At 31.5% G+C, this 20,404-nt stretch overlaps 2 protein-coding genes across 3 annotated transcripts; one reads left to right on the top strand and one right to left on the bottom strand.

Moving 5' to 3' along the window:
* The first annotated feature begins 1,760 nt into the window (after positions 1-1,760).
* On the top strand, positions 1,761-4,412 carry LOC127719829 (LITAF domain-containing protein-like). The gene is made up of 3 exons (XM_052226142.1): positions 1,761-1,930; positions 3,078-3,261; positions 3,777-4,412. Exons 1-3 carry the CDS (start codon positions 1,861-1,863, stop codon positions 3,889-3,891), a joined length of 369 nt encoding a protein of 122 aa, XP_052082102.1. The 5' UTR covers positions 1,761-1,860; the 3' UTR covers positions 3,892-4,412.
* Positions 4,413-5,037: 625 nt separating this feature from the next.
* LOC127719822 (cdc42 homolog) lies at positions 5,038-19,234 on the bottom strand. 2 transcript variants are annotated; one of them, XM_052226131.1, is made up of 5 exons: positions 19,162-19,234; positions 13,233-13,348; positions 12,234-12,416; positions 10,084-10,281; positions 5,038-8,969 (listed from the first exon to the last, which is right to left on the bottom strand). In XM_052226131.1, exons 1-5 carry the CDS (start codon positions 19,166-19,168, stop codon positions 8,880-8,882), a joined length of 594 nt encoding a protein of 197 aa, XP_052082091.1. In that variant the 5' UTR covers positions 19,169-19,234; the 3' UTR covers positions 5,038-8,879. The 2 variants fall into 2 exon arrangements, with proteins under 2 accessions (XP_052082091.1, XP_052082092.1); XM_052226132.1 differs by having other exon boundaries at positions 19,109-19,196.
* Positions 19,235-20,404: the final 1,170 nt, after the last annotated feature.

The following is a 20,404-nucleotide window of genomic DNA, read 5'->3' as shown; positions in this document are numbered from 1 at the left end:
ACCGGGATTAAGAGCGAGAAATTTGGACTGCCACTGGAAAAAATAAGAATGTTGGACAACCGCTGGTTGACATGAATTATTGAAATGGTCATCATTATAAATTAACTGTTTACAAAACTTTGATCTTTTTTCAAATACATTCTTAAATACCAAGGATTTCATACCACAGAAATAGATTACCTAAGCTGTATCCAATGCTCTTCAATTTCCAACTTTATTTGGCCTTTTTAACTTTTTTTATTCGACCAGCGTAGCAGATGAGTCTTTTGTAGACGAAACGCGTGTCTGGCGTACACACAATTTTAATATTGGTATCTATGATGAGTTAAGTAATACAACCACTGGGTAGATGCTACTGCTGGTAGAGGTTTCGTCCTCGAGGGTATCACCAACCCAGTAGTCAGCACGTATGTGTTGACATGAATTATAATTGATATGGTCATAATTATATACTTAATGTTTACAAAACTTTGGTTTTATTTGAAGTACTAAAGATTTTCTACCCAATGAATAGATAACCTTGGGTGCATGTATTTGGCAAAACCTTTCGGAAGTTTGGGTCCTCAATGCTCTTCAACTTCGTACTTTAATTTGGCCTTTTAAACCTTCTTGAATCGAGAGTCACTGGTGAATCTTTTGTTGACGATACGCGCGTCTGGCATACGCGAATTTAAACTCTGGTATCTATGATTGATTTAGTTAGAAAGATACTCTAGGAAATGTTGTCTTTCAACAGATCACCATGATGCCCCCGAGTGAGTTGATGTAGGAGTTCTTTGACTTGAAGAGAGCGTGGCACAGCCACTCGCCCTACATGAAGCATTGGCTTTAACGTTCTCGTTCGTACCTGACGTTGCTGCGTATTTATAAAAAAAAGGATTTACTGCCGAACAGGTAAAGTATAGAAATTGCCATATTTCTATATCCCAGTCAACCTTTTGTTTCACCCAAACAAGAAAGTTTGCTGCAAAATGTATTTGATAAAAGTTGTTGGTATATAGCTAGATAAATGTTGTTGGTATATAGCTAGATAAATGTTGTTGGTATATAGCTAGATAAATGTTGGTAAATAGCTAGATAAATGTTGTTGGTATATAGCTAGATAAATGTTGTTGGTATATAGCTAGATAAATGTTGGTAAATAGCTAGGTAAATGTTGTTGGTATATAGCTGGATAAATGTTGTTGGTATATAGCTAGATAAATGTTTAGATTTTTGAACTTCCTGTCTTGTAATTATAAAGCTGTTAAAAACTGTTGTTGTGAAGGATTTTGGCCAATTTCTTTTTTTTTTTAAACAAAAACATGTATGAAAAAGATATCTTAACAAAAAAAAAAACTCTCGCTGCGTCCCCTTTAGCCCTCACCGACTATTATAAGTATGACCATTGTAAAAACTTGGTTACAAGTAAACATCAGTAAAATATTTAGAAGAAATTTTTTTTTTTAATTCTTTGTCTTAACGTACACCATCATGTAATACATTCCTTTTATAGTTGACTATACGGTATGGGTTTTGCTCATTGTTAATGTCCTTACGCTGACATATAGTTGCTGAAATCCGCTTCATTTGGATTCTGTTGGATGGTTGTCTCATTGGCAATCATGTTACATCTCCTTATTTTATATCACAACACCATGAGCGTGACAATATTTAAACCTATATATTGGCATATATGATTCACAAGTTTGCTGATTTAAATGCTATATATAGACCAGGTATTTCTTAATCTATGTCATATGATAAAAAATGTATACAAATATCACAGTCTCGTGATTAGGGTATTAAGCAATCTATTTTGATATATAAACAACACATATGCTTTAATTTTCATATTACTAAAAAGCACGACATAACAATATGTCTGAAGATTCACAGGTCCTTCGAAAAAGAGGAAAAGAGCAGGATATATACGGCGAACAGCCTCCACGTAAGCGTTTTTTTTACATAATTACTAAATAATATAATCAACTCACTAGCGGCATGTTTTACGGCCTAAGCTCTTTAGATATCGCTTCGGAATGTGCAATTTTTTCCTTTATTTATTTACATTTTTACAATGCCATCTATACAGACATAGAAAACTTTATTTTGTTCGTCATAGTGAAAAACATATAAACATAAGCTCTGTTTAGCTTTTCGTCGAATATAAAAACGTGTACATAACCAATACACAAAGCATCATTAACATATAAAAAATACAACTGAATAAAGCCATGCAACAACCAAAATTAAAGATTTCTAGCAAGCTTAAATGAAATGTAAAAAAAATAAATTATAAAATTTAGATAGAACTGTCTGACAAAAACAGTCTGAACCTCATGTGACAAGCGCCTCTCTGGCGAAAAGTTTAAAAATATGTACTAGATAGCAAAGCAATTCATATAAGCTAAAATGTGCGTTAATAAATATATTAAGAATTCGGTATAATACAAATTAAATAAAAGAGTTGCAGAGTTGACTGTATAATAGCAAACACTACGAATCCGAATTCATGTGGTAAAGCGATATTTCGAACCATTCCAAAACTGAACCAAGTTTTAAAATGGAGAAAAAACTGTCTTCCGTCCTGAAGTGGTCCGGAAGACTGTTCCACAGTGTAGCTTCGGCATATCTAAACTATTTTTTTTACCATAATTAGATGTTTTTACACTGGGAACATCTAATATATTACTGTATCTACAAGATTACTATGTGGTTTTAACTTTTAGAAGACTGTTCAAACACGAGGGAGATAATCATAAAAGTTTTTTTTAAAGCCATAGTCCTGATTCTGTGCACCAGAAGAGTTGACAACCTAACCTTGTCCACAAGTTATTAAATGTGTGGAGTTCTAGTCATCATAAACAAACCGGAGTGCTCGTTCTTGCAATTTATAAATTTATCCTAAATACATGGTATAATATTGAGATAGACATCGTTTTTTTAAATCTCACAGTTAATTGAATGAATTACGACGAGTGTGGATTTTTGTGGATTTTCTTAAACCACGACTACCCCACTGATCATCCTTCAAATATCTCAAATTCAAATGACATATTATATACAAATGTTTTGTATTTTTATTTATTTTTCAGCTTATTCAGAAACATCTAATCAAATAACACCCAATGGAAACCAGGTTATCATTTTGCAACAAATGTTTTATGAGGATCCAGTCCGAGTTATCTGTCCACATTGTGGAGGCGATATAATAACATCTACCCGGTATAAAAATGGCACAGCTACATGGTTGGCTGCAGCAGTCATGTGTTTTATTGGGTAAGTTTGCAAAATTACTATAGAATGTTCTATAAAATATAGTAATACAAATCAAAATATATTATAAAAAGGTCTATATTTAATACGGATTTTCTACCCCAGGAATAGATTACCTTAGCTGTATTTTGTAAAACCTTTAAGAATTTTTGGTCATCAATTCTTTTTAACTTCGTACTTTATTTGTCCTTTTTTAACCTTTTTGATTCGAGCGTCGGATAAGTCTTCTGTAGACGAAACGCGCGTCTGGCGTACAAAATTGTAAGCTTGGTATCTATGATGAGTTTATTTAATATAAAGCTGTACAGAACTATATTGATTTTCAAATCAAGCTTCGTATTGAAAATCCGGTAAAATTTTGTTTTAATCTATATGTATATTTCAATACATAAATCAGCTTCTATACTTTCGGACATAATTATTCTGTTTTGTAAACCTCATCCAGACCCACCTTCAAGTCATAGATATGTTAAAGTCCGATTTGCATCAATTATCATTTTCTTTTTTTTTAATTTCAGTTTAGGTTTCGGTTGTTGTTTAATTCCATTTTGTGTAAAAGGAGCTAAGGATGTCATACATTCATGTCCAAAATGTAGGAAAGTTGTTGGACAGTATTCTAGAATCGGAGAATAGAGCGTTATTGGATTTACAAAATAAATTATAACAAACGCTCCAAATGCAGTTATACAGGATCAACTGAGCATAAGATCCGTCTAGAGTTATCGAGGTGATGTAAAGATCAGTATGGTATTGTTACTGGCACACTATGATACAGAAGATGAGAAACATTTCTGATTTAATCTCAAAATGAATACTCCAGTCTTGAATTTTTACAGAAAATTAAGAATATCTATTCAATCATGTCAAATATAGATGATACGGATATCTTTGATAAATTGGTTTCATGTCATCCACGTCCATCAGTTATGCAGTATGCTGCTCAATTTAGTAAAAGGTCATGGCCACTGAAGAAAGTGGACTCAACAAATGCATGATATGTACATAATATATGTGTATTATGTCTTGTACTTTTATTATTCTTGTGCTGTTGTTTTATGTACTGTTATTTTATTAATTTCATCATGTTCGTGTATGACATCAACCCCATTAGGGGTATAACTCTGCATTTGAATAAATAAATTAACTATGATACACGCTGTAGTACCTTAACTGGATGGAGTTGGTTTACTTATATGCATACAGTTCTAATAAACAGCAATTTTGACTATAACCAAGAACCTGTTTAATTTAGATACTTATAAGATAGTGTCAAGGTACATGTATAGATTTAAGAAACAAAAAAATTAAAACACCTTTCAGAACTCTTTCATTGTATGTGATGGGGTTATATCAGAAACACTAGATTCACTTAATAATGAGCATGTATACTAAGTTTCGATTTGATGTGACCACAGAATGTCCCTTTGGTATCTTTTGTCTTTCTTTTAAACCAAAACTTTAACCCAATATACAACAGATTGACACTCAAGACTAGAAAACAAAATGCCCCCTTCTACTATGGTTAGGGAGGTGGGCATAAAAATGTACCAGGGGCGGATCCAGACATTTATAAATTTATAAGGGGGGGTTTCCTACCCCAGAATAGAGGGGGATTCCGACTATATGTCCCCATTCAAATGCATTGATCGTCAAAAAAAGGGGGGTTCCAACACCCTGAACTCCCCCTGGATCCGCCACTGTGTACAATGAACAATATAATAACAATACATATGATATTTGGACCTTTCCCATAATAAACTTATAAAACAAATAAATACATTCGTGTATAAATTATTTATTTCAAATAAGTCAACTGAATGAAGATTATACAAGAGTAAATGAAGATAATTGCAGTTTAAAGGAGAAATATGTTACAAGAGCTTTCCTACAAAATAATATCCGATAATTTATACAGCATTATCAATTGACCAAAAGCAAACTATTTTACACTAAGAAGCATCTAAAAAATACTATTAGGTAATTTTTTGTGTTTACCATAACACTCCCCCCACTTGTCTATTTCTGAATCAAAGCAATGCAAGGAATCAAAAAAGTCAAACAAATCTTGTGTTTTATTTGAGCAGAAGTAGAGCTTTCCTGGAGTATATATCATTAGAAAATGATGAAAATTGGCCCCAAATAATGTTTTAGTGTTGGACCGTGCATAGATGGTATTGTGATATTTTTAGTTTAAATAATTTAAAATATATTATTTTTAACTCATTAGACATTTCCATTTAAAACATTGATAAAAATACAATATGTTTAAAATAGCACTGAGTGTTTACTATTAGATTACAGTTCAGGCTTATATGGCTATTTTCTCCACCAATCAAAAGAGTTCTTTAATTGATTTACATATTTGATGATATTCTACTTGGTGTCAGAGGTGAGCAATATTTCTATAGTCTAGTTAAAACATTTTATTGATATTGTTGGGGGAAAAAATCATGCATGACTCCAAAGACTCCATAGCCAAGTTCCCTCCCTAACTACGGTGGTTTTGCCATCCTTAATGCCTATCAACATGGAACTGATTAAAAAAATTTCCTTTTTTTTTTGAATGAATATGAGGTATTTTGTTTCTAGCTATGAAATAAGGCTGTTCTCTAAATTGGTTTAAATAAAATGTAAATGGAACAAAAAATTAGGAAATGTTTATAATATAAATCACATACAGTAGTTCACCTATTTCAGTTTTAATTATCTTGTTTTACATGATATACTTAGCAAATTACAAAAAGCTCCTTAAAAATGTAAAATCCTACAGCAAAGAACTTTGAGACTATAATTTTATTTACAGCTAGATGTTACATTTCTATATTCTTACCAAATATAAAAATATATGTCTGCTAAATATAAGTCATCATTTTTAAAGCATTTCTAGACATTTTAAGCATGTCCTTTTATAATTTTTCTATTCATGCGATGTATACACTGAAAACTCTCAAAATATATCTTTGTAACTTTATGAATGACCAAACTCACAGGTACGTAAAAAAAAGAAAGAAAAAAGACCGAATATAATTAAAGGCTGAGGATTACAAAAAAACTAAATTTGCAAGTATTAGTTGCCAATATAATGAATTAAACATTACTTTTTTCAAATTTTAGATGAATTTTAACATATTATATTTCTTTATTCCATATATATTTTTACTTGAATAACCTTTAATATAACTGCAATCATTTATACTGTGCTTTCTTAAATATTAGGATTGGTTTTATTGGTAAAAAAACATGAATCATAAAAGATACAATCAACTCTTGAAGTCTTACATAAATAATTATTTAAATTTTACTTTTTACTTTAAAATTGAACACACTTTCAGTCATGGTTTGAATTTTTTTTAACAATGTCACAAAATTTTAGTATAATCCTTCCTCCCTTTAGTTAAGTGCAAATAAAATTGCACACTGAAAATACAAATTCTTAAGCATTTCCAAATTTTTGGTGAAAAAAAGAGGCTAACGATACCAAAAAGACAAAGAAAAACTCTAAGTAAAAAAAAATTACAATTCCATGGCAAAAAACGAAAACAGAAGAAAAGACGAACAAAAGTCAACAAAACAACATAGAAAGCTAAAGACTGAGCAGTAAGAATCACACATAAACCAGGGATAATCTCACGTTTTTCAGAAAGGTAAACAGATTCTGCTCTACATGTGACACCTTTCATGTTCCTCAGGGCAAGTACAAATTTAGTGACAAGTCACATGTGACTTATAACAGAAAACAGGGCAAGTATAAATTTGGTGACAAGTCTCATGTGACTTATAACAGAAAACAAGGGTTGACTGTATCTTATTTATATGTTGATATATATATTTTGGTTATAGATTTAGCAACATGCATGGTAAAATACACAACAAATACTTGGCACATTGATTTAAAAAAGTATAGCGCTACTTTCATGGAACTTTACTTATTGAATTCAATAGGCTGAAATTAAACACAATTCTATTATAAAGAAATATATAAGGCAACTCTCTCTCATAATAAGATTAATACAATAAAAAATCCCTTATATGGTCCATTATTATGGTTTATAAACAGTCTAAAATTTTTTAAATGTTTAAATACCAGATTATTTATACTTTTTTTTTATAAAACAAATCTAAGTCTACAATATAAGCTTCATATAAATGCATTTTATGAACAAGTAAATGACCAGAGAAAAACAGCTATATACAGTGACTATATATGTACAATTTAACATCACAAAGCAATCACATTCACAACATAAAGAAAACATCCAAACGCAAAATAATGGCTACATTTATCCATAGACCTGAGTGTCTAGAATATGCATGTTCATATAAAAGTCAGCGTAACCTAGTTATTAAATAATCTTACACGACAGTCAAAAAATATTTTCTTGCTTTTCTCAATAACATCTGAAAAATTTCCAGAAATGCAAATCCATAATATTTATTTTGTATTTCTATGTTTTTGTTTCCTTTTTAAAAAAGATTTTTTTGGCTCATAAAAAGTATATGATTAACTATAAATGAGATTACCCATGCAAGAGATGAAAAGATGACATAAAGTGAACAAACAAATTTAAGACATAGCCTCAAGCTCTCAATGCCATAAGGCAAGTTGGTTGAAAATGGGTGGTTTTTTTTTGTTTGTTGGAATCAATAATTAAAAAATTATGTTTCAGAATACAATATTTAAAGAATGGTTTATGGTTTCTGCTTTAAAAGTGCACTCTCTATAACGATAAATAAGTTTATAATAGAAAAGCCAAATAAAATTATAATTTTGTCTACAATTAAGAAGACTTCCATAAATTATAGCTACTCAAAAAGAAGGAAACACTATTTGTTCAGTTGAGAATGAAATTTTTGTAATAGTTATAATACATTTTATGAAATACTTCTGAGAGCAACAAATTTTCAGAATCATATATTAAAATTATTTACAGAAAAAGAATAAATATCAAATTTATGTAACTTCATTTACTTACTCTTCATTACTTGATTAAATACATGGGACATGGACGTTTTCAATTATCTAGTTTCTAACATATAAATTGCCTTGCAACTGGCTCCTTGTCCTTGTAGAGCTAAAGGAACAAGGGTACTACATTTTTGGTATGAACCAGTTGAACCTTCAAGGAAGGCACCCAGTTTAATAAACCACTGTTTTTTCCCCTAATGTACATAACTTTGTGCTATCATTTGAAATCAACGTAAAGAGATTCTATGATGCTTTTTTTTAATTACTTAAATAGAAATAATATGATTCTATATAATTTTTACTTTTAAAATTCAACACTTTTTTAACAAATACAAATTTTTTTAATCAATGATCAATTTGAGTGCTAAAAAATGTAACTTCATAAAATTCCAATCCTTCTAAATAAATGAAACCTTCACAAAAAGTTTTATGACTTCAAAACAGCAGAGTAACATTAAAAAAATCTTTCTAAGTGTTGGCTTTCTTACAACTACAGTCCTCATCTGTTATGGTAAACATGGTAAAATCGAACAATTTTACTTCAAATAAATAAGTCAATACATTTATGTTACAAAGCCATATGAGATGGCTTTTGAAGAGCACTGTTTTGTATAGTAAAAACTTGTTACAAAAATGTTCTAGAATTGGCAAAGTTTTACAATAAAACACATTTCTTCTTTTTCGGTGGTTCTGGTGGTTCTAAGGCAGCTAGTATTGCTTCATCAAATACATTCTTTAATCCTTTCTGTAAATACATAAAGCACATTATGAAAAATAAAGTTCTTCACAAGCAGAACATATTGTTTTCCTTTCTGTAAATATACATAAAGCACATTATGAAAACTCTTGATTTGTAGTTTCCGAGAAAAATATGACTAAATTTTATATATGGCCATTATGTGTATTTAAAGAATATATAAGTTATCAGTACACAGGAAGTTGATGAGTAATGAATCTGAAGGTGAATCATACAGCATTCACACAGAAAGTCTGATACTAGATTTCAAGAAGCTCTGACTTTTAGTTCTTGCGAAAAACGCAACCAAAATTTATACATTTGTACATTGCCATTATGTGTACAGTGTAAGAACATGTACATGTTGTAAGTATTCTATAAACAGGAAGTGGATGAGTGATGAATCTGAAAATGCATCACATATTATAGCATGCTTACATGTTCATAAAGCTTGACACAAAATTTCAGGAAGCTCTAATTTGTGCTTCCTGAGAAAAATAAGACCAAAATTCTATACATGGCCACCATGTGTAAGTATATTATATAAGTATTCGGTAAACAGGAAGTGGATGAGTGATGAATCTGAAAATGAATCACACTTTATAGCATGCTTACATGTAGCTTGATATCAAATTTGTAGAAAAGTGTGACCAAAATTTTCTGAGACAGACAGACACAAACTGGTCGACTTTCCCTTTGAAGAATGGAAGTACATGATTACTTTCTTCCTTGCTTCTTTAAAACAAATCTTATGAATTCAACAACTTAGCTTATTTATTTGACTATAAATGGAGAAAGTGCCCAAAGCTTTATAGAAATATTTATTAATGCAGACAAAAGACTTTCTACCATAGCATATAAACACAAACATTTTAATTCAATTCTTTGGTATCCATGGTATCTGTGGATCTGATTGGATAATAACAAGCATAAAATTCTCGTTCTACCTTTCTGTGATTATAAAGCGAAGCTGCCATTTTGAATTGTTTTTTTTTTATTGATATGTGATGTCTCACAAAGATGTATCTATTCTAAAGTCATGAAAGTACATGAAATGATAAATCCTGATCTCTGAGGAAGACAAGTGATAACAGACTTATAATAGTGTAAAACGCCTACTAACCTGTGTCAATGCTGAGCATTCTACATATTTTACTGCCCTTAGTTCTCTTGCAAGTTTCTCTCCTTGTTCACTTGTGATTGGTTTTTGTTTATTTTTGGCTAATTTCTCTATTGTGGTTGCATCATCTCTCAAATCTACTTGTGTGCCAACTAGTAAAAATGGTGTCTTTTGACAATGATGAGTAATTTCTGGTACCCACTACAATACAAAAGTATCAATAAATAAACTTAAAAAATAAATAAATGGGGAATGTGTCCATGGACACAGATGATGCCCCTGCTTGCATATAACATTATAAAGGGACATAACTAAAGAAAGGTAAAAGTGACGCTACCCAAATTCGTACTTGATCTGAGTTTTGTGGTAATAAGCATTGTCTATATAAGTTTCATGACATTTGGTTGAGGAAAACTTAAGTTAGAGAACAGAAATGAATAATTCAGCAATTTCCCAATTGGAAAGGGGCATAACTCACACTTGCTCCGTGTTTTGTGGAAATAAGCATTGTGTATAAGATTCATAACATTTGGTTGAGGCAAACTTAAATTAGAGGCAAAAGCTTCAGCAATTTTTCCATTTGTTGAGGGGCATAACTCTAGAAAGGTAAAAGTGACCACCAAACTTCAAACTTGATCTTGGTTTTGTGGTAATAAGCATTGTGTATAAGTTTCCTAACATTTGGTTGAGGCAAAATAATGTCAGAGAACCAGACTACATGAAATTCGTTGGACCGTCAGACAAATCCGGTGAATAATGGATCGGTCTGGTAAAATTTTGTTGAATTCCTGTCCAAATGTCTGGTGATGTTTATCGTCCAGTTTTGTTTTTTTATTATCGTATTTCCGGTAGATTACTACTTCCGTTGTATTTTCAAATTTACATATGAAAGGATTCTAACTTTCGTCAAAATAAGTTTGTTACTTCATTAGAACGTGATGAAAGTTGCCTTAAGTAAATTTGTAATCCATTTATTGCATTAAAAATGTCATATTCCTTTCCAAATAGCATGTCAAACATCGTTTATTTTTGTAAATTTTCTTCTTCCACCATTGAAATATTTGTACAAACTACGGATTGGAGTCAGGATTCACCGGAAACGGACCAGCTATAACCAAAATATGGATTCTTACGATGTTGACTATGATCGCATGAATGGCACAGCTGACAGAACAATATAGATCCCAAAAGGAAATAAATGGGGAATGTGTCCATGGGACACAGATGATGCCCCCGCTTGCATATGTTATAAAGGGACATAACTCAAGAACTGTAAAAGTGACGCTACCTTAATTTGTACTTGATCTGAGTTTTGTGATAATATGCATTGTGTATACGTTTCATAGCATTTGGTTGAGGCAAACTTAAAGAAAAGAGAACGAAAACGAAAAATTCAGCAATTTTTCCATTTATAAAGGGGCATAACTCCAGAAGGGTAAAAGTGACACCACCAAAATTAAAATTTGATTTGTGTTTTGTGGTAATAAGCATTGTGTGTAAGTTTCATAACATTTGGTTGAGGCAAACTTAAGTTAGAGAACAGAAACAAAAAATTCAGCAATTTTTCCATTTGTAAAGGGGCATAACTCTAGAAGGGTAAAAGTGACACCACCAAAATTCAAATTTGATTTGTGTTTTGTGGTAATAAGCATTGTGTATAAATTTCATAACATTTGGTTGAGGCAAACTAAAGTTAGAGAACGGAAACCAATTTTGGGATGTATGTACGTACGGTGGGGGCATAATAAAATTTCTGAAAATCCAGTAAATATGCAGTTTGCAGTTTTGAAGAGTAGATTTATTATTTGTATCAAATACTTTCATGATGTGAAACAAATAATGAGAAGTACCATTCTTTGTTTCTTTAAATTTTACAAAATAGTGCAAATATAGGTAGATTTGTAGATATCCAACTGAATTATCTTCCCTTGACCAGAATTAATAATTGCTGAGGTTAGTCCTTTGTAACAATCAATTTGAAGTGCATTTCTTTATGACAATATTTGCAAATTAATAAAATCCCATCATTTTAGGATTCTTTGTAAATATTTAATCATTAACAAGTTCCTTCGCTTCTGTTATATGTCAAATCACTGTACCTTCCCCCTAGCAGTATTTCGCTATCCCTGTTGTCATGTTTGTATATATATTACCTTTTCTTTAACATTTTCAAATGATGCTGGTGAGACTACAGAAAAACAAACAAGGAAGACATCTGTTTGTGGATAACTCAATGGACGTAATCTATCGTAATCTTCTTGTCCCGCTGTATCAAATAAACCTAAGGTATAGGGTTCTCCACCTATCATAACAGTAACTGCATAATTATCAAATACCTACAAGAAATACATGTGTGTTAGTAATAGAAATTTCATTGTTACAGCAGGCACTTGAGCTTAGAGTGCATGAATGCCTTTGTGGATGATCTCGTTGATTTTTATGATATTTTGCATGCAACTAAAGCATGTGGAACAGAATATGAATATACGATGTATGTAAGAAACTACATGTATCTGTCGACTGAGTAATGTTTTTTTTATTTGTTGACACAGAAATTTAAATATTTGACAAATAGCAGAGATTAGCAGTACAAATATATTATATCTGAAGAATAGGTTGTCAATAATTTCAATTTTTAATAACTTTACTTTAGCCTTTCCTCAGATTATTGCACATTTGGTCATCCTTGTTAAACTCTGACCGACCAAACATCAGTCTGACAAAATTTTTTTGGGAGTAAAATTCAGAAACCAACCAGTTTCCCACAAAACTGTTTATGATTTAAACTCTGCATCTGATATTTATTAGGGCATACTCAGCAGAAACAAACACAGAATCACCACAGTTTTAAAGTTTTTGACAGTATAAATCTTGAATTTAAGCTGAAAAATTTTATTGATGTAAAACTTTAAGGGGACAAAAAATTCATTTTCTCTTTCATCATGTTTATAAATCATTTAATGCCTAAAAATAATATTTTGATGCACTAAAATACAACACCATGCTGATTTTTTTTTTTTGCATTATCATCACATTGTATACAAGATTTAACTTTTTGTACTTAAATAGCAAATTTGGTGACCCCTACATATTTTAAAGTGAAGAAGAACCTTTTTGCCCTTCAAATGTGAAATAAAGTGTACAAAACTTACTGTTGGCACATATTCTGAAGGAAATTTATTAGTTGTATATGATATTAATAAACATGTCTTTCCTACAGCACCATCTCCCACAACCACACACTTGATTGTCTGCATGGTGGAAATATCTGGAAAAAAAACCAATATAAACTTGAGCAAAGTTTTATAAATATATAGATTTCATACAAAAATTGTATACTCATGATACTTAAAGGAATGATTAGGTTTCAAATCATGCTTAAGTATGATATTTCTTACGGCGTCAGCTAGAAGTGATCCCACTCAATGCACGGAAAAAATGCATGTCCGTTTTTTATTAAAATATTATAATTACCGGTAAACACTAAAAATAAAGCTAAAGTCGGTAGAAATTTAAGTTCTTCAATATTCATAGCAATTAAATAGAGGCAATGGTTGAGTTGTAGTAATTGTCAAGATTAACATGGGTTACCCTGGAATTTACTTCCTTATTCTACATGACGAAACCCATGTGTAAACATTGTCATTTTTTACCATACTTGGTTTATATGACTTTAAATTAATCATATTTCTTCCATAGAATTATTTTCGTACACTGAAATTAAGTAAACCTAAACCAAAATTAATATATTGTCATTTCCACAGTGGGTGCTGGAACTTGTACAGAATGAGAAAAACTTCTAAAAAGTCCCTTGTGGCAAAGTTTTGAAGTACTAGTGTTTCCTGCAGGATGTTTTGACGTGGTATGGCGCCCTGTCATGTTTTTCTTGACGCCCTGCCCTTTTTAAGAAAAAAAATAGGCGCCATGCCCCTTTTCTGTCGTATTTTAGAACGCCCCGCCATATTTTAATATCGGTTCTGCAATTCATCTTTTAGCAAGACCATTTCGAGTAATTTCCCTTCGAACGAAAATCTAAATTCTAATGGCCCACATTTTATTGAATTTCGTAATGTTTGAACAGTTTTGAAGCAACAGAGTACAAATACGATCAACATGATCAATGATTGAATCTAGTAGGGACAACATGGATTTTTACCTAGGCCTCTACGAATTTAAAATGTAGACAATTTAAAAGGGAACCAGGCGATCATTTGAGTTATAATTTTATGATGAATGGGATGAACATTACCACAGTTTGTTTATATTTTCTATTTATACTATTCGGTCCGTTGAGACGTTGGATTGGGTGTGAATTAACGATGGCTTTCATACTTATGTTATCTTAATAAAATTAAAGATAAGAATATAGCTGATATAGTTTTGAATAGTACAAAAAATCAACAACGTTTCAATAAAAATAAACACAAAAAAACACATTGAACAAAGATGAAAAGCAGAAGAATATGTATAGTAAGTCTTGCTATACAAATCTTTGAATATCTTAAAACTATTTGTACAGTTATGAGCCAAGGTAACTTTGATTGGTAAAAACATGTGAGATCCAAAAGGTATTAATTGTCACTTCTTTTGTGCATCTAAAAAGCAATGCATTGCATATGCTCTTGGTCATGCAAAGTCCACTTTCACAACACATCCTTCATGTCCTTAGACAATCAGTCTCAGTGATCCAGTATTAAAGTTTATAACTGGAATTATTGATTGAAATTAGGCACTTGAACAATGAACATGATCAAGATTCTATTAGCTGAGTCTAGAAGTGTTAATTTTATTACAAAAAGGGATTAAGTTAACAACCTAATATACATATCATTATTTCTTACCAATAAATATTAAACAATGGTATATTCCATTAAATCTATTACAGTGCCTTTGCCTTTATATCTATGTGAAGAGTGCCCTAAAAGTGTAGTCCTCGGCGCAAAGGGTGCCCTTAAAGCCAATTGCGCTAAGAGTGCCCTCTGAGAAAAAAATTACCCTGCCTTTTTCAAAAGCTACAGGAAACACTAAGTACACACGTCAAAAGTCGTCATTTCATTTCTTTCAGCATTAGAATAGAACATACAAAACTGTAACAAAATAAGTTAACTTTTTCTAATTATTCAATATTTATTTTTTAAAACTTCTGAGATTAAATCTGAGTGGGTAAAAATGAACTTTCTACTGTAGACAGGTAGAAATGACAATATCCATGCGATCTGAATATAACCTGAATGGACTATGAAAATGATACTTCTTATATTCTTTATATGAAATTTCACTTTCTGCATTCTAATTATAAATAAATGCAAAATAAAGAAACATACATTGTACATTTTTGTAGCTGAATCGTTTGGAGTACCTTTTTTTCACGGGAAAGTAAAAACGCAACAGTCCGCATGTCACCTTACTTGGACATATTATACTGACTCTGAGCCGACCAATCTTTGCTCTCACTCCTTAATGCCACATGCTTAGAGGAGAAGTAGCAAATACCACTTTTGAGGTCTTTGGCTTGACCCGGCTGGGGTTCGAACCCACAACCTCCCACACTTGAGGCGAACACGCAACCATGACACCACCAAGGCTGATATAAAGAATTGAAAATTTGGGAGGAAACTAAAGTATATGTACATGTTTAATATACATATGTAGGGGCATTTGTTTTTTTTCTTTCCTATTTTCTATCCCACATGTATATTACTACAAATTCAGGTGACTGTGGATAAACAAACGCAGTGAAATGTAAATTTGTTCCTAATGGGTCAGTTAATTGGAAAGACTTTTTTCTGAAAACAACATGCAAAATATAAACCTTTTCCTTGGCAACAATGGGAAGTTTGTACATTGGAACTTGAAGTCATTCCTGACATGACCATAGGTTGCTCACTGGATAATTATAGGGTGGGTCCCAGTTGATTCTGACGTGTCTAAAGTACAGTAGCTCATATAGTTCTGATCTGAACCATCTTTTTCAGCTATTGAACTTGCCTTCCTCAGACTTCCTGAAATTTTTTTTCATTTAATCAGCTTGAAAATCAGTCATAAAATTTCTGTAAATCTATATGGCATATAGAGGAGCTCTTTTTTTTAGGAAAATTAACTGCCCTGGCAAAATTTGACTGGCCTTTTGATTAAAGTGAAGACTGCTTCCATGAATGGAATTATCTTTTATCACAATAGGATTTAAACCTCTTTAATAGGTACACATGTGCGAATATAAAGAAAATTTGATCTCCTCTGGTTTTATCCCGGTATCAGGTCTGTTCGCTTCCTATACCGATTGAATCATTAGATGCTGTTTAGATGTATAAATCAAAATATTTATATTTTCATTAATAAAATTCGGGAGTTTCAAAATGAAATATTTTTTTCGGGGGGGGATGAGATTTGATGAAGACATCAAACAATAAACAGTCTGCACATTGATGAATCTACGTTAGCACATCACAAATAGTATACAATATTGAAAATAAATTCCTGTCATGCTTTGAAAAAAATTTATGAAGCAGGGGTCACCTCACTTCAGAATTATAGGGAGAAGTGACTTCTCCTTGGCAGCCAAACTGGGATAAGTGAATTAAAACCCAACAGGGAGACTTCAGGGAAAATTGAAGGATCAAGTTATTTCTTTTTAAGAATCAAATTTGTCAAGCATCTTTACCTTTTTGTTACTTTTTCAAAGCATTTTTGCATGACAACTGCTAAGGTGGTATTTCCTTGCCTTGCCATGCTTATGGTCTGAATTAATTTATATTTGTATCTACGGACTCAAATTGTCAAAAAATATCATAAGAGCTACGGTTATGCAGCTAGGTCTGAACGAATTGAAGATTTGACATTGGTCAAATTTTGCTGCATCTCAAAGATTTTTCAAACAAAAGCATGTTTTGAATTGCTCACAATATGTGTTTAATAACATTAAATGATTAAATAAAGCAGGAACCCTTTAAATAATAATCAATTGTTAAGTAAGTTTAAATATCTTGAATACGGTTTCACTGTCTTTCGTTAATTTCAAAGTTTGCGATATTTTCATGGAAAAGGCTGTTTTCCAGCATCACATTGCTGTTGGAAATGCAAATAAATGATCCTAGAACACTAGTACTACACAAGTGTTAAAATATGACAAAATCAGAACAAGTAACATACAGTCAGGGGTACTACTTGTACAAGTTATTTTTATTTACTTGAAGAAGTAATTATAATATACTTATATAAGTAAGTTTGTAGGATACTTATACAAGTGTATTTTATTTACTTGTATAAGTAAATTATTTTTTTGGCCTAGTTATGTCCCTTAGACATTCAGATTTTTTTACTTATACAAGTAAAAAAGTCATCCTATCTTCTTTTCTTGAATTCTTAGAACTTCTTTGCTCTAACAGAATTTTGAATTGTCTGTCCTTTGCAGATGTCTTTACTATTCATTTAAGTGTAATTTCATGGACAATGAAAATCTCATTTGTCTGTTATCTTTAGAACACTGCTCATTTACAAGCCCCCAAGGAGCAATTTTTGAAGGCCTTGCGCAAATACTTAAGATCTTTGCTCAATCAGTTTCTTTGTTGAATTAATGAGATGAAACATTGAACTCTTATCAAAAATTATGAGCTAACCTGAGAAAAATTGTTTAAGGCATGATTTAACATCTCAAAACTTGAGAATTTTTGTGGAATTGTAAAAAAATTTACTTATACAAGTAAATTTTTTAGAAAATTAAGGGGAGATTATTCAAACAATATAATTAACTTGTATGAGTGTATTTTATTTACTTCTTCAAGTAATTAAAAATTACTTGTACAAGTAGTACCCCTGACTGACATAACCAGAAATTGAATAAGTATGTGTAAATCAAAAAAAATACTATGCGGGACGCAATGGAAAATTCATACTTAAAACTTTACAAAAATATACTACTTTGGAAGTAAAATAGTGCCGTCCTTTAGCGAATTAATGTTAAAGTATTATCAAAATTAAACTTGCATATAAATATGGATTAGGTAAATGATAAGAGTTTTGAAAAGAAAAAAGGGCGCCCTCTACAATTTTAATAACAAAGATGGCAGACAATAAACAAACATGGCAAAATCAAGTTTTTTTCTTGTTTCTAGCTTACAGTGCATCCTGTCAAGCAATTTTAATGTTGGAGTTTAATACCTCGGACAACTCAGTTCTAAATTTGGGGATAAAATTTGTTTTGTATTTCGTCGACTATCAGGTCATTAACGTTTGGATCGAGAATTTTTCGAAAATCATGAGGCGACATTGGGGAATTTTACTGAAAATCGAGGCCGACATAAACTTCTCCCTGGAGCTTCTCTAGAGTTAAGTGGGGAGTCCTAGAGCGACCCCTGAAGAAGTACATGTACCTTATAGGATAATTTATGACAGCTGAAGAACAATCTTTTTTAAAACAAGACTAAGCAAGTATATGCAGGACATGTTTTGTCAACACTCAGGTTTATGAAATCAGACATGAGTACACACCAATAGCTATATGAGAATTCTGATGATCGATTCCTCTGTTTTTTGATAAGACAGAAGATGTTAGATTATTTTAAGTTAAAATCTACGCATATATAAAACAGCAAATATGATGAACTTAAACAGGCTTTTGCACACGATTTAACATACAGAAGCAGTACACTGTAGTGACTGTACATACATAAATGATAAACAAGGCACTCCCAAGCCCCCTTTTTGTTTTAAAAAAGTTACGTTTCCTTGTATTTATTTGCCAAAAAATACACAGTTCGTTTAGATAACAGTTCAAGGAATAAACCTCCTTCAAAAGAAACGTTAAATATGAGATTGACGAGGATAAAAGAGGAGAACATTAACATTAACAGGCACCGGAAGCCATGCCGCCATTATTTTTGACAGACTCCGCACAAGAATTCAATAGAAAAAGAATTTCAGTGATAGTAAGGAAAGCTAAATCCCAAATAAGTCCTTTGAGTTGATGCCTTATAAACTAGCTCGCTTCTTACTTAGATCTTTTGTTGATAATCATGCAAACAATACCTACAATACTAATTTCCGGGGTGTTCAGTTAATCCAATTTTAACCGGAAAAACTTACAGCGCATGCGTTTATGACGTGATGTTCTTCTTTAAATAGCTCCAATAAATACACTAGTAACGTAGCACCTGTCAACATTCAAATGATCGACAATACACAAATTCAGGTGTTATATGTCCGAAGTTTAAATCCAAATATAACAACGAATCAAATTTCTGGCCTATTTTTATGGTTCTATTCTTGGATAAAACTGGGACTAAATTAGAGAAAGAAAATAGAATAAGACATATAAATTTATGTACTGTCGATTATTTTAAAATCATTTTTGATTCGAACCTTTTTATGATCTTTTATACTAGGTCAATTGCTCTGTAATTAATTATTTACCAATTAACCAAAAATTCATATGGACTCAGTTAGCTTATTTGTTGTCTTTCTTTATTCTCACAAACCAAATTACAAAGGTATAGAGATAATTATACATATTTCAATACAATTACATAAATAAATAATGTACGAAAGTAGATAGAGGCATTCACAATTCTTCACCCAGAAAAGTTCAATTTGTTATTGATCTCCTTAATAAGTTTACATAGTTCGTTCAGTTCTGTACATTTTTTAGAATTCATTAAGTCATAAAACTTCAATGTGTTTGGTCTATTTCTATAGTAAAATGCAATACATTGTTTTTTACAGTTATCAAAAGCTGAACAATTAAAAATGTAATGGTATTCATCACCAATGGCATCTGAATTACACAATACACATTTTCTGTTTTCTCTTTCTATGTTTTGCCATCTTCCAGTTTCTATTGGAAATTTCATGTTCGATTGTTTGGTAAGCAGATATATTTTTAATCATTGACTGTAATTTGAATTCATTTCCCGTATTTTCTGTCTAAAGTTATTTGTATTAAATTATCAACAATGGCCTCAAGATTTTGGCCTGTTCACAAGAAATGTGTATACCCTGGAAAGTCTATCAGTCGGGAATGCATCTTATATAAGCCATGTCACGAGTCTGTCATTGCATGGTTAGATGGATGGACTAGCTTAGCCTGAACCAGTTTCCCCTGAATAAAATAATAGATCATTATATGTCTCTGATCATACATTCTGTCGATACTCGCTTATATTTTGGCATATGACAAGGTCATGCATTCTTTCCACATATTGTTTAATGATGCCTTTTATACTAAATCCGTCAATGGGTCGTACTGATTGAAATGTTAGTCACCTGGGAAAATATGGTGCATTTAGTAGTTGAAATAGGGATTTGAACTAGCTTTCAGTAACTGCAAGTA

The sequence above is a fragment of the Mytilus californianus genome, unplaced genomic scaffold (genome assembly GCF_021869535.1).
Source record: "Mytilus californianus isolate M0D057914Y unplaced genomic scaffold, xbMytCali1.0.p SCAF_11, whole genome shotgun sequence".
Classification (NCBI taxonomy): Eukaryota; Metazoa; Mollusca; class Bivalvia; order Mytilida; family Mytilidae; genus Mytilus; species Mytilus californianus.
Note: the sequence above shows the minus strand (reverse complement) of the source record. Positions and strands in the feature narration are given on the sequence as shown.

Excerpts from the sequence above, each read along its gene's own strand:
- LOC127719822 (XM_052226131.1), bottom strand. Across the intron at positions 12,417-13,232 it reads CTTCAGAATATGTGCCAACA|GTATTTGATAATTATGCAGT; the intron begins GTAAGTTTTGTA and ends TATTTCTTGTAG. Across the intron at positions 8,970-10,083 it reads AATGCTCAGCATTGACACAG|AAAGGATTAAAGAATGTATT; the intron begins GTTAGTAGGCGT and ends ATGTATTTACAG.
- LOC127719829 (XM_052226142.1), top strand. The coding sequence starts at position 1,861 with ATGTCTGAAGATTCACAGGTCCTTCGAAAAAGAGGAAAAGAGCAGGAT. Across the intron at positions 1,931-3,077 it reads ATACGGCGAACAGCCTCCAC|CTTATTCAGAAACATCTAAT; the intron begins GTAAGCGTTTTT and ends TTTATTTTTCAG. Across the intron at positions 3,262-3,776 it reads GCAGTCATGTGTTTTATTGG|TTTAGGTTTCGGTTGTTGTT; the intron begins GTAAGTTTGCAA and ends TTTTAATTTCAG.